Genomic DNA, 13,558 nt, shown 5'->3' with positions numbered 1-13,558 from the left:
TTACAGCAGACTGCAAGTAGGCTCAAGCTATCCAATAGCTGTGTATTGTGGGGTTTCTGTGCTAGAGTCCAATGGGCAGAATTAGATTTGCACAACATTGGTTCATTTTACATGCAATTGTTTATTACAATAATTACAAAAATGCATGGAACAATTAGTCAGCATTTTCATATTAAGGCAGACCAGTTGTAATTTCAAATCATGTATAACTTGTTCACTGCAAATCTTGTGAAAAACCACCAAACTGCAAAAAGTATAACTAGATACAAATGAAATTGCCCCCAGTTAACTAGCTATAATTAACCAACTAACTAAAGCCAGACAAGATTAAGGCACCATTCATTGCAAATATATTCAGGATTGAGTATAACTTACTCTACAGTTTGGAATAAAGTGTAAATGAGAAACACTTACACCAGTGAGGTTTTTGTTTCAAGCATTCAGCATAGCAAGAAAAAGAACCCCAATCTATTGTGGTGGGTCAATTCCAGTTGGTTTCATTTCTTTTGGCTCCTGGCCTTCTGTCAGCTGTGGGGCAAAGGGTCCCACCAGCCAGTTAAGGTGAGTATTGTGAAGCACATAGTCCATCACCCCATCCATTGCCTCACGAATCTTCAGTATTTGCTCTTTACTCTGCGTCAGGTATGGTGTAGACAGATCCTGGAATGAGTTGGCTGATGAAAAAGAGCAGTAGATCTCTTGTGCTAGTTTACAGATGTGCTGCACTTGATCTTCAATATTCTGAGGCAGACCACGAACATTCGAAGCCAGGGTCTGGCAGATGGTTTGCAGCTGATCAGAGAAATTCTGAGTCATGGCCAGTGTTTCCGATTCAATTTGCTAGAATTAAAAAAAATTTCAATCTATACCCAATGTTGCTCCAGCAAATGTTATATTTTATCCTGGTCTTACTTGCCCTTGGAAGGTGTAAGGAGGGAAGCCATGAGGCAATGAAAACAAATTGCTTGCATACCTCATTGAATTGGCAGGGGGGCTGGGGGGGCAGCAGGAAGAAAAAGAAAAAAAAAGGGTGCCTGGCCATCTTTGCCAGAGATGAATGGATCAAACATTGAAGTGTTCCACCACCACTAATTGCTTGTAGGCAAGCCAAATAGTTTCGCTAATCCAAACTGATGCAAGTTTATTTTGATCTTAAAGGCAAATCTTGGAAGTGCAGTTACAGGTAAATGTTCCCATAAAGGAGACAGCACAAATGTTGTTGGGTAGGAGAGAAACTCCTGCTCTTGGGAGCAAGGCCATTGCATGTTTTCTGTTCAACCTCAAATATCTCAGACAACCTCCATTTAATGACTCAGGATAGCAATGCAACACTGATACCCAACTGAAGTCAAATAGTTGAGCAGATACTTGTGCTTTTAAGTGGTGCCACACATTGAACTAAACTAGGTGGACAAGACACTTGCAGTTGGGCAATACAATATACTGAGCTATTGAACATGATACCATGTGCTGGTGCAGGGCAAGTCACCTGCTGAAATAGCATTGCAGATCCAGTTATTGCAGGTAGAAATAGCATGCATCAGAAACCTCAAGGTGGTTACCTCATTTAGCATTTCTATTGCTAGGTATCATGGACTTCCGTGAGGCTAGGAGAGCAGAGGATGGGATGAGTTATGGCATCAGACTGCCTCTACATTAGCAATTGCTCAAGTACTTACTTCAGGTGTCTCAGATAGCTCTTCTGCTTGGCCATCTGGCTGCTGCTTTCTCCATTCACGCAAAATCAGATTCAAAGCTGCTCGAATATCCTGTACTTTGAAATGTGCAGATTCTGCTCCTTCCTTTGTCTTTTCAATCTAGAAGTAATTGATTCACATTTACTCAGGCATTCCAAAAGGTGCATTAGTATATTCATTGGAGAAATAAGCTAGGCTGGGAAGAGTGAACTCAGCCACTATGCAAGAATAGCAGAAATGATCACTTTTTGGGTGGGGGCAGGGCAGCAAAGACTAAAAGTCAGCTTGATAAAGATCTCCAGTAGGATCATCTTTCAGGCATGTTTAAGCTATAGTGCAGACTTATCTAGGGCATAATGTTAAGGATTAGAGACTACAATCTTAATCATTGAAGGCAGAAAATGAAATAGGAATCAGTTGATTAGCAACACAAGAGCACAGCCAATATGGCATCCCCACACAAACAGCAAATCTTTCCTTACCAGGTCTACAAGATTGTGGAGATGAGAGAGGGTCTCCTGACCATTCTGCTTAGCTTGCTGAATCTTGGCAATGGAATACTGGTATGCACGATTGCGAACCTTTGAGGATAAAGATCCCAAGCGTACATAATAACTCTGCTCTGGTACTGTTGCAGTCTCCGAGCCTTCAGTGGCAGTAGCCACTTTTGCTGAAAGAAAATCAGAATCTTTGGCTGAATATCAGGAGGCAGTAATTGGTTTTATTTCAAGAATATTCCTTCCCCCCACCCAAAGAGATTCAGCTGCAAGCTCATTGTAAAGCCAATAGAAAAAGGGCAGGAGAACTCAGGCTGGGTCAGTCAAGGATTAGCCATGTCACAAGCAAAATCTGTTTGAAAAACTCAATCATTTTATTAATTGACACTATACCCAATCTGGCATACTCAATGTGGGCTCATTGAAGCAAATAGACATCCAGGGGCATTTAGTCATTATATCTAACCTAGTGAACCTATAGTAAAGATTTGTAGTTACCCAACTCTTCCTTGGTCATGGGAAGATAGTGATCAACCAACGCCTCAGATTTGGAGAGAGAAATAGCCATACCAATAGCCACCAGCTGAGCCACAGCACTGGCACCTTCAACTACAACTGCTTTAGTTCTTTCCAGGTTGCCTTGTACCACAGTTGTCGTCAGGTCTACAACCCCCATCACTGATTCTTTTACATCTGTCATTGTTGAAGTCACTAGCTCCTTTGTTTCAGCAAGGACCTGCAATGTCATGGAATAGCAGGTCAACCATTACAGGCTATTAATGTTACTCAGTTATTCTATTTTTAAATTAAATGTAATTCTAATCAATCAAGTGTGCATTTGGAGAGAATTCAGCAGAGTGCCTCAACAGACAATTTTCACCCACCATCTACACAAGGTTATAGGTTCAAAGTCCAAGACTTTTACTGGGAGAGGACATGGTTGAAATGTTAAGCAGAGGCCTTTTTCCTGTTCAAGTGCACACAATTCACAAGGTACTATAAGACTGGGGAGCTCTTATCTTCAATTAGGACTAGCAAACATTTATCTGAATGGAGAAGGATACTAAAAGCAGTGTAGACTATGACCCATTAAGCTACAAGTTTCCAGAAAGAGCAAATCTAGAACTGGGGTAGTGTCAGAATAAGGGTTTACCCCTTTAAAAGATGGAGAAATTTCCTGAGGGTTATAAATCTGGAATTCTCTGCCCCAAAAAGCTGGGGAGGCTGGGTTCTTGAATATTGTTGAAGGCAGAGACAGAGATGTGAGCAATAAGTCAGTCAAGGGTTATGAGAGCAGGCAGGGAAGTAGAGCTGAGCCCATGATCAAATCAACCATAATCTTATTGAATGGCAGAGCAGGCAAAGTCAAATAGTCTACTCCTATTTATGTTCTAAAGAAACAGCATTTTCTTTTTTCATGACAAACCAGCTATACAACACTAACCTGGTCTGTAGGCTGATGAAGGATAGGAAGCTTCTCCTCCAGCTTGGTCAAGCCTTTGCAGGCATACTCATTAGCTGCTGCAACTGAACAACAAACATGTCAAGAAACATCCAGTACACAAGTGCAAGAGAGCAAGCAAGCACATAGCCATATACTGGCAGCAAAGTATCATGGCACTGCTCCAGGACCAGGAAGGGTCATCACTGGGAGGAATGAGCATTACCAAAGGCCAAACATTAAACTATTCAATTTCATTAGTATGAAAGTTTGACTAGAGTGGTCTGTATGTTCAGCTAGTTGACTCAGTCTATAGCCAAACTTTGCACATTACTAGCTACTTTGATCTAGTCATGTTTGTAACCTCACAACTAACTTTTATGTAACATTGTACACACCCAATAAGTGCACATCTTGACCACAGGGGTCAACTTGAGACACACTCCTCACCTGGTCATCCAGGTATATAAAGAGAGGTCCCACACAGTCATCACTTCTTGGTCCTGTGAATAAAGGTACAGGTCATAGAGTGACCTTGTCTCCAATATGTGCCTCATGTCAATTTGCTGTTGTGTGCAAGGACACAACAGATCTGTCTCCCAACTAAATGTTATATTGCTTTAAACACTAAGGAAGTCATCTCTATTTAAGCTGCTGTAAGCAGTGATGTGTACCAAAAAAGTCAATAAAGCCATCAGAAATACACAAACAGGAAGAGACCATCAATTCTACCCCACACTGGGGCTGGAGCATTGTGACTAGACACTGGCTAAATCCTAAGTAATTAAAGTTGTCCAGGAGCTTTTCTAGTGGAGCACATCTCAGCCAATGGTCTGAGATTAGAAACAACTGCATTTATTTGAAGTGGATCACATCTACAAACATGTAGGGGCAAAATATTTCATTATGCATAGTTACAACTGCTCAGATGCAAGTGAAACATACATTGACATTTCAATTTGCTCCCAGCCAAGGTGCACTGTAGCACACTTATTGCCTGGTATGGTTATTGGAGGACATCCAGTGTTTTATTTTAATAAAACAAGCAACTCATCTTACTTTGAGGCTCCAACTTGTCCAGAATTGGCTTGGCACCACTGGCAGCCACAGCTGAAATAGTTTTCACTCCCTGCTCTGCCACATCACAAATGGTCTTCACAGCAGGGTAGCTCTCCTTGGTGCTAGCATATGCAGCAGATACCTGGTCATAGGCAGAGCTCACAAGCGGCAGACTAGTCACCTGATCAACCACATTCTGAAACAGAAGTCAAATCATTGGCCATGCAGCTAATATATTCAGAGAATACCATCAGCATCCACTCAAGTACCTATTCTACAATTATTTCATGGTCCTACACAGACATTAGTTTTCACTATCTACAGATAATCAAAGTATATCCTCAAAACTAGTTAACTAGGAAATCACAATGCTTTCAGGGGGAAAAAAAAATTCCCAGTCACTAACCAAGGAACAGCACTTTTCAGTTCAAGGTGCAGGACAATCAAAGAAATGTAGGTCTGCTTCAACTAGTTCAAATTAACTGGCCCAGAGCCAGGTTGTCAACCAGATAATGAAAGTGCATTACCTAGATAGCTAATGCACTCATTAACAAAAAACTTACATCCACAGGATGAAGTAACCATTTTAGGTGCCATCAGGAGATTAGTGCTAAAGTATGCTGGTCTTATCTACACCCAAGGGAACCAAATCATACACAACCAGGATTTCAGGTTGTGATTAGTCTGGCCATAGCTATGGTTGGCATAGGAGACATATCTAGTTCTCACTACTTGAGGAAGGCAAGGCAACAGTCACTGGATTAATTATTGAAACAGCATAGCAGTTTTACTAGTGCACTTATATCCTCAGACCAAGAAGCAAACACAAACTTGGTGACCCTTATTTTTGGAGTTCATAGATTTACAAGTTGATTAAGCAAAATTTACACCCAAAAAAATGCAATTATCACATTCCCTCCATACAAGAGCAGTACCTGTTGGCACCCATTTTCCTGGTCCTCTGCAGTATTGGGAACATTTCCTGTTGATGCCATGATGAGCCACAAAATCCTGCTTAGAAAGATATGAAAACAATTACCCCATATCTAGGACACCAATCCCCAAAAGCAACTACAGAAACTTCAAGCAGTAAAGATGCTCCTGAGAAGGAGGCAAGATCACATATGCAAACTGCCTTTACACAGACTTGAACATTAAACTAACACAACAGATCTACCATTTACTTAGCTTCTGTGCAGACCTATTGCCAAAACATCTTAAAACAAACATTGTTCTAACAGAAGTTTAGCAAAATTAATTTCTCTTTCACAATTACCAAACAAATCAAATTTTACAGCTCACCAGTTCCTTACTTCCTACCAACTTGACCTGCTCACTTACTAGTGTCAAGTGCAATCCATTTATACACCTGAAGTCATCAGCTGAGGGGCCACTTGTTAAACTAACCAATAGCAATTCACAAAATGAAACAACCTGACATCATGCACTAATTGTAGCTAGTCTCAAAGTTAGGGTTTTATCAGCCATCAATCACACACAGACCATTCCAATAAAAAGCAAGACAAATAAATTGCATGGAGAGGGGGGGAAAATCAATGGATTCCTGAGGCATTTTAAGCAAATGAAGTATTAAAGAAGAAATCGGTTATTAAAAATGTGATGTAGAGATCTCTTGTAAGTAAGAGTACTGCTCAGTACTGAGCTATACAGTCGAGGAAGGTCCTAGGTTCAATGCCTGGTCTGTGCTGTTAGCTGATCTCAGCTAGGGTGCGACAATGGGCATCTCTACCAATGGGCTAAGGAAGGAGAAAAAAGATGATCCACGATCCCCACTCCTGATCCCTATCCAGTGACCACTAGATAGCCTGCACATAACGCCAGGGAGGATATGATCAACTACAAGGCACATATTTGCACCATTCATGTAGAAAAGCATCCCACGTGCTTCACAGTGCCAAAAGGAAAACAATGGACACTGAGCTAAAGAAGGAGAATTTAGGAGAGGTTACCAAAAGCTTGGTCATAAAGGTGATATTTAAGATGAAGCAAAGTACTGCAGATGTTGGAAATCTGGAATAAAAACAGAAAATGCTGGAAACACTCAGCAGGGCAGGCAGCATCTGTGGAGAGAGAGAAACAGAGTTAATGTTTCATGTCGATGACCTTTCATCAGACAAAGATTAACAGTTTAAATGCAAGTACAGAGCTAGAGAAAAGAGGAGTAGGGTGGAGTTAAGTTTTAAAGGAGGAGAGGAAAGTAGAGAGGAGGAAGGGCTTGATGAGAGATTTCCAAAACCTAGAACCTAAGTAGCTGATGGCACGGCCATCATAATGGGTGATTGAAAGAGGGCAATGTATCAGAGGCAATTCCGCGTTTCAGAGCTTGAGCGGCAGCTGGAGTCACTGTGGTGCATCCGCGAGACAGAGCTATGTGGATAGCACGTTTCTCGAGGCAGTCACTCCACAGCTTAAGAGTATGCAGGCAGATAGGGTTTGGATGGCTCCCGGACAGAAGAGGAGGACTAGGCAGGTAGTGCAGGAGTCCCCTGAGTCTATCTCATTCTCCAACCAGTACTCTGTTCTGAGTGGGCATTCTGGGGGGAGAGGGTGAACAGCCAGAGGTCGTGGTCCACATCGGTACCAATGACATCGGTAGGAAGGGGGATGAGGTCCTGCAGGCAGAGTTTAGGGAGCTAGGAGAGAGATTAAAAAGCAGGACCTCAAAGGTAGCAATCTCCGGATTACTCCCAATGCCACGAGCTAGTGAGTACAGAAATAGGAGGATAGAGCAGATGAATACATGGCTGGAGAGATGGTGCAGGCGGGAGGACTTTCGTTTCATGAGGCATTGGGATCGCTTCTGGGGGAGGTGGGACCTGTACAAGCCGGACGGGTTGCACCTCAACAGAGCCGGGATCAATATCCTTGCGGGGGGGTTTGCTCGTGCTGTTGGGGAGGGTTCAAACTAGCTTGGCAGGGGGATGGGAACCTGAAAATAGATTCAGTGGGGAGGGGAGTAAAGCTGGAATTAGAAAGCAAAAATAAAGAAAGTGTGTTTGAAGGAGAGAGGAAACAAGCAGGAAAAAAGGGTAAAAACACAAATTTAAAGGCACTTTGTCTAAATGCACGTAGCAATTGTAACAAAATAGATGAGTTGGTGGCGCAAATTGAAACAAATGGGTATACTCTGATAACCATTACACAGTCATGGTTGCAAGGTGACCAGGACTGGGAATTAAATATTCAGGGGTATTTGACAATCTGGAAGGACAGAGAGAAAGGAACAGGAGGTGGGATAGCTCTATTGATAAAGGATGGAATCACTGCAATAGTGAGAAACGATATTGGCTCAAATGATCAGGATGTTGAAACAGTTTGGGTGGAGATAAGGAATAATAAAGGGAAAAAGTCATTGGTGGGCATAGTCTATAGGCCTCCTAACAGTAGCAACTCTGTTGGTCAGAGCATAAACCAGGAAATAGTGGGGGCTTGTAGAAAGGGAACAGTAATAAGCATGGGTGATTTTAACCTCCATATTGATTGGACAAATCAAATTGGTCAGGGTAGCCTTGAGGAAGAGTTCATAGAGTGCATAAGGGACGGGTTCCTTGAGCAGTATGTAACGGAACCAACCAGGGGGCCAGGCTATCTTAGATCTGGTTCTGTGTACTGAGACAGGATTAATAAACAATTTCCTAGTAAAGGATCCCCTTGGAATGAGTGATCATAGCATGGTTGAATTTCAAATTCAGATGGAGGATGAGAAAGTTGGATCTCTAACCAGCGTACTAAGCTTAAATAAAGGAGATTATGAAGGTATGAGGGCAGAGTTGGCTAAAGTGGACTGGGAAAATAGATTAAAGTGTAGGACGGTTGATGAACAGTGGTGTACAGTTAAGGAGATATTTCACAACTCTCAAGAAAAATATATTCCAGTGAGGAGGAAAGGGTATAAGAGAAAAGATAGCCATCCGTGGCTAACTAAAGAAATAAAGGACGGTATCCAATTAAAAACAAGGGCATACAAAGGGGCCAAAACTAGTGGGAGGACAGAAGATTGCGAAGCTTTTAAAAGCCAGCAAAGAATGACTAAAAAAATGATTAAGAAAGGGAAGAAAGACTATGAAAGTAAACTAGCACGAAATATAAAAACAGATAGCAAGAGTTTCTATAGGTATATAGGGCTGAAGTTTCCCTAGCAGTTGCTCCTTTTTTTTTGGAGCAACTTGATTTTACTGGACTATCTTTTTAGTTGCAATTCTGGCTCTTTAATTTGCGCCAGTGTAAGTGAGTTAGTTAAGTTTTTTTTAAGTTCAGTTTTTTTTTCAAAAGGGGGCGTTCCTAGCCACTTATCCCTGTTTTCGGCATTTGGCCAGCAAATAGTTGCTCCAAACTAACTTAGGCCAGCATATGTTGCCACTTCTGTTCGCACAGAAAACCTTACCTAGAGTTAAGGAATCGGCGCAAGTAGCTACATTTAAAGCACCATCAAGCACCAAACAAAGCACAAAAAGTAATAAGCAATTAATTAACAAATACAAAAATAGAAGGAACCCTGCCCCTAAAGCACCAAGACCAAAGTAATAAGCAATCAATCAATAACAAATAAAAAATAGAAGTCCTACCAAAACATGGCCTGGGAAGGCAGCGGACCGCCGATGAGGGAGACCATTTGGCCAAGGCTGTGGGGGAGAGGAGGGGAGGGAGGGGGGGGGGGGGGAGAGAAGGGGGGAGAGGAGGGGGGAAGTGAGGGAGGGGAGGGAGGGGAGGTGGGGGAGGTGGAAATACCCTCTTGATCAAATGGTACAAATTCTCTGGAAGGTCTGGAGCCAGCCCCTTGGACTTCAGTATCCTGAGGATCTTGTTCGCCCGAAATATGGTGGACGTTCCCTCGGCTCAGGCGCATCTGTTCCTGCTGTCGGGGCCGCTTACTGGGCTGCCTGCGCGATGCAGTTACCCTCGTCCTCGCTCACAGAGGGCCTGGCTTCACGTTTGGGGCACTGATCTTGGAGGGCTTTGGTGATGACCGCTTGCTGATGACAATGGTCCACAAACCCCTTCAAAGTCCTGTAAGAGTTTGGCATGTCTAGACTGATGGCATGGCATCAAACACCCGCATGAATTCCTGGTTCATCTGGTCAAGAGTTACAAACCCAGACCCCCAGAAACTCTTCAGGAGTTTTACAATCAAGTCAGACTTGACACAGCCTGAGAGCACACTCTGGCCACCGATGAGGGAGCCCATTCAGCCAGGGCTAGGGGCACCGTGCTTCGGGCCCCTTTGTTATGCACGCAATAAAGGTTCAAACTGAGTACTGTTTAACTAAGCAAGGTACAACCTTGGCTCTGCTTTATATAGGCCCAAAGTGCCTGACTCTCAAAATGGCTGGCCTTTTATACCTGAGCAGCACCATGTGCGTGTTGCTCAGTGGCCTCCAACAATTACACCATCTGGTGGCTACAAACAGAATGTACATGCATGACAATACCCTCCCCTCTGGGATCTTATCACAGTCTTTCACAGGTTGAGATGGTCCGGTGCTTTGCGCTCCCGGGTTGACCGTCTCAGTTCGATTCCAGCCTTGGGTGAGTTTGCGGGGTCTGTTGTGGCTGATGGCTGGATGATTGACTTGTTGGGGATGGCAGTGGCCATGTCAGAAATTGCAAGTCCATTTTTATTGAACAGATCCGCGCGATTGAAAGATAATTTTTTCTGCAAAGATGACAAGAGCATGGTATAAGATAATTGCCCAGGTAGACATCCACAATTAGCCATCCCCAAAGCTTTTCATCAATGTCCCATTAACGCATCGTTAGGATGCAAGTCATGCATGATGAACACAGCTAAGTACCGAAAAACAATGTAATAAGATCGTTGATCGGAACTAATGCGTGACACCAAGCTTGCCAAGCTTAACAACATTACAATGTGGCAGATTTACATTTTAAGTACTGAGTCAGTAAAATTTACATTTTAAGTATTGATTAAAGTTATTACTTAATCTCGCTACCGCAACAATATCATTCCAGCGCTATCGGCACTGGCTTGCCCCCCGAAAGTCCTGGGCAACGAGGATATCGCCTCCGAAATCTCTGCCCATATGCGCTGGCAGACGGCCGGGGGGGGTTACCGATGTCCACCCCGGGTCAATCGAGACCAACGCGCCTCTACCTCGTGGACCAAAGCAGCTTGAGCTTCATCAGAGAAGCGTTTCACCATTCCCTCAACTTCACTCTCCATTATTTAAGTGCAATCAGTATCTATTTTAACTAACGGTAGATGAACGGTGAAATTCCAGGCTGGAAAGTCAAACAAAGAAACAATTCCAGTGATTTATAGGATCTTCCTTCGGGAAAACAACAGGCAGTTTCCTCTCTCTTTCTCTCTCTCTTCCCCCTCCCTTCCTCTTCTGCGCAGGCGCAGGCGACCCCTGACCTCCGAATTGCGGGAAAAAGTTAAATTTTCGCTGTTTTCAGCGAGCAAAGGTATCAATACCAATGCTTCATCCCGTATCCAAAGATGGGCACTAATATTATCCGCTTATGACTATGTTACCCGCCACAGCCCAGGCACTGAAAGCTGTGCCGATGCTCTCAGCTGGCTACCATTACCCATCACTGGGGTTGAAATGGTGCAGCCCGCAGACATGCTACTGGTCATGGATGCTTTTGAGAACGAGGGGTCACCCGTCACAGCTCGCCAGATCAGGACCTGGACCAGCCAGGATCCTGTGCTATCATTAGTAAAGAGTTGCGTCCTAAATGGGAACTGGTCGGCCATTCCCGGGGAAATGCAAGATGAAATTTAGCCGTTTCACTGACGCAAAGATAAAATGTCCATCCAGTCGGATTGTCTCTTCTGGGGTCATTGCGTGGTTTTCCAAAAAAGGCAGGGAAACGTTTATATGCATCCGACACAGTACCCACCCAGACATTATCATGATGAAGGCAATTGCCAGGTCGCATATTTGGTGGCTCGGCATTGACTCGGACTTGGAGTCATGCGTGCATCAGTGCAACACTTGCTCGCAACTGAGCAATGCACCAAGGGAGGCTCCACTGAGTCTGTTGGTCATGGCCCTCCAAACCGTGGTCCAGGATCCACGCAGATTTTGCTGGTCCCTTTCTAGGAAAGATATTTTTAGTAGTAGTGGATGCTTACTCGAATGGATTGAATGCGTAATCATGTCATCCAGCACGTCCTCAGCCACCATTAAAAGCCTCCGGGCCATGTTCGCCACCCATGGCTTGCCCGACATCCTTGTCAGCGACAATGGACCGTATTTCACTAGCTCAGAATTCAATGAGTTTATGACCCACAATGGCATCAAGCATGTTAGGTCTGCTCAGTTTAATCCTGCGTCTAACAGTCAAGCGGAGCGGGCAGTCCAAACAATCAAGCAGAGCATGAAACACGTGACGGATGGCTCCCTGCAGACCCGCTTGTCTCGCATTCTGCTCAGTTACCGGACATGACCCCACTCGCTCACCGGGATTCCCCCGGCAGAATTGTTAATGAAGAGAGCCCTCAAAACCAGTTCACCCGGATCTAAATGATCACGTGGAAACCCGGCAACACCGGCAGAACATGTACCACGATCACGTGGCTGTTTCACGTGACATTGATATTAACAACCCTGTGTTTGTCCTGAATTACGGTCATGGTCCCAAGTGGGTTGCTGACACTGTTTTGGCCAAGGAAGGGAATAGGGTGTATATAATCAAACTGTTAAATGGCCAAATGTGCAGAAAGCATTTAGAGCAGACCAAATTGCGATTTATTGACAACCAGGAACGACTTGAAGAGGACATCACCATCGGCGATCCACCAACACACACCCGACCAGCAATTGACCTCGCTGTCAATCACGAGGATGAACCCACCGTTCCTGATAGCCCGGTCAGACCAGCCGCAGTGCAGTGCAGCAATGGTCCGGCCAACTCACACACGCCAGGGTTTGAACTTAGACGATCAACCAGGGAGCAAAGGGCTCCAGATTGCCTCAACTTGTAAATAACTTGTACCGAAGACTTTGTGGGGGAGTGATGTTATATATGTAACTATGTAATACTTGCTACCAGAGAGCACGACTGTTGGAGTCCTAATGGTCACCTGCACAAACGTGCAGGGCCAGTATAAAAGGTTGGCTGCCATGTTGTTTAGGCACTCTAGAGTTGTAATAAAGAAGACTAAGGTCACACTAAGTTTAGCTCACAGTACTCAGCCTTGTGGAGTTCTTCTATACGCAACAGCGCTTCTTGGGTGCGAGGTAGAGGCCAGTGGCAGGGTCGGGGCCCAGAACAGGTCGGAGGACAGTGGAAGGTCGGAGGACAGCAGGAGGTTGGAGGACAGTGAGAACACAGAGGTCGGAGGACAGCGGGAGGTCAGACGCCAGTGAGAGCCCAGAGGTTGGGGGACAGCGAGAGCCCAGAGGTCGGAGGACAGCAAGAGCACAGAGGTCAGAGGACAGCAGGAGGTCGGACAACAGCGAGAGCCCAGAGGTCGGAGGACAGTGGGAGGTCGAAGGACAATGGGAGATTGGAGGTCGGAGGACAGCGAGAGGTTGAAGGACAGCAGCGGGGCCGTGGCCCAGGAGCGGCACAGTGAAGACCAATAGCGGGGTCATGGCCCAGGAGCAGCACAGCACGGGCCAACAATGAGTTCGCGAGACCGCCATTGCGTCCTACGACACCCAGGGATAGACCTGCGGGAAGGGTGACAGTAGGAGTATGTGTGTGTATGAACTAGGCCCATACACCAGAGCCTGGTCTCCAGTCATCTTGGATCCCCTTGCCACTGGACCAAGACCTTGTTCTGTCTAGCCCTTTTGGTAGCTGGTATGCAACAGCCACCCCACATTAAAAGAATTCACGCACAGGCATCTTACACACTTTAAGATGAA

General features: G+C 44.7%; 1 protein-coding gene across 1 annotated transcript; it reads right to left on the bottom strand.

The window, feature by feature from the left end:
• Positions 1-468: 468 nt before the first annotated feature.
• Positions 469-9,739, bottom strand: LOC139229024 (perilipin-2-like). The gene is made up of 8 exons (XM_070860688.1): positions 9,588-9,739; positions 5,630-5,705; positions 4,695-4,890; positions 3,639-3,721; positions 2,693-2,930; positions 2,180-2,367; positions 1,680-1,817; positions 469-840 (listed from the first exon to the last, which is right to left on the bottom strand). The coding sequence occupies exons 1-8, from the start codon at positions 9,737-9,739 to the stop codon at positions 469-471; spliced, it is 1,443 nt and encodes a 480-aa protein (XP_070716789.1).
• Between the last annotated feature and the right edge of the window lie 3,819 nt (positions 9,740-13,558).

Source organism: Pristiophorus japonicus, chromosome 18, assembly GCF_044704955.1.
Source record: "Pristiophorus japonicus isolate sPriJap1 chromosome 18, sPriJap1.hap1, whole genome shotgun sequence".
Classification (NCBI taxonomy): Eukaryota; Metazoa; Chordata; class Chondrichthyes; family Pristiophoridae; genus Pristiophorus; species Pristiophorus japonicus.
Note: the sequence above shows the minus strand (reverse complement) of the source record. Positions and strands in the feature narration are given on the sequence as shown.

What these genes read in the sequence shown, in the direction of transcription:
- LOC139229024 (XM_070860688.1), bottom strand. Translation starts at nt 9,739, where the DNA reads ATGCCAAACTCTTACAGGACTTTGAAGGGGTTTGTGGACCATTGTCAT. An exon ending in AGGAAAATGGGTGCCAACAG is followed by an intron (nt 4,891 to 5,629) that starts GTACTGCTCTTG and finishes CTTCTGTTTCAG; the next exon opens with AATGTGGTTGATCAGGTGAC. An exon ending in CATGACCAAGGAAGAGTTGG is followed by an intron (nt 2,368 to 2,692) that starts GTAACTACAAAT and finishes ATTTTCTTTCAG; the next exon opens with CAAAAGTGGCTACTGCCACT.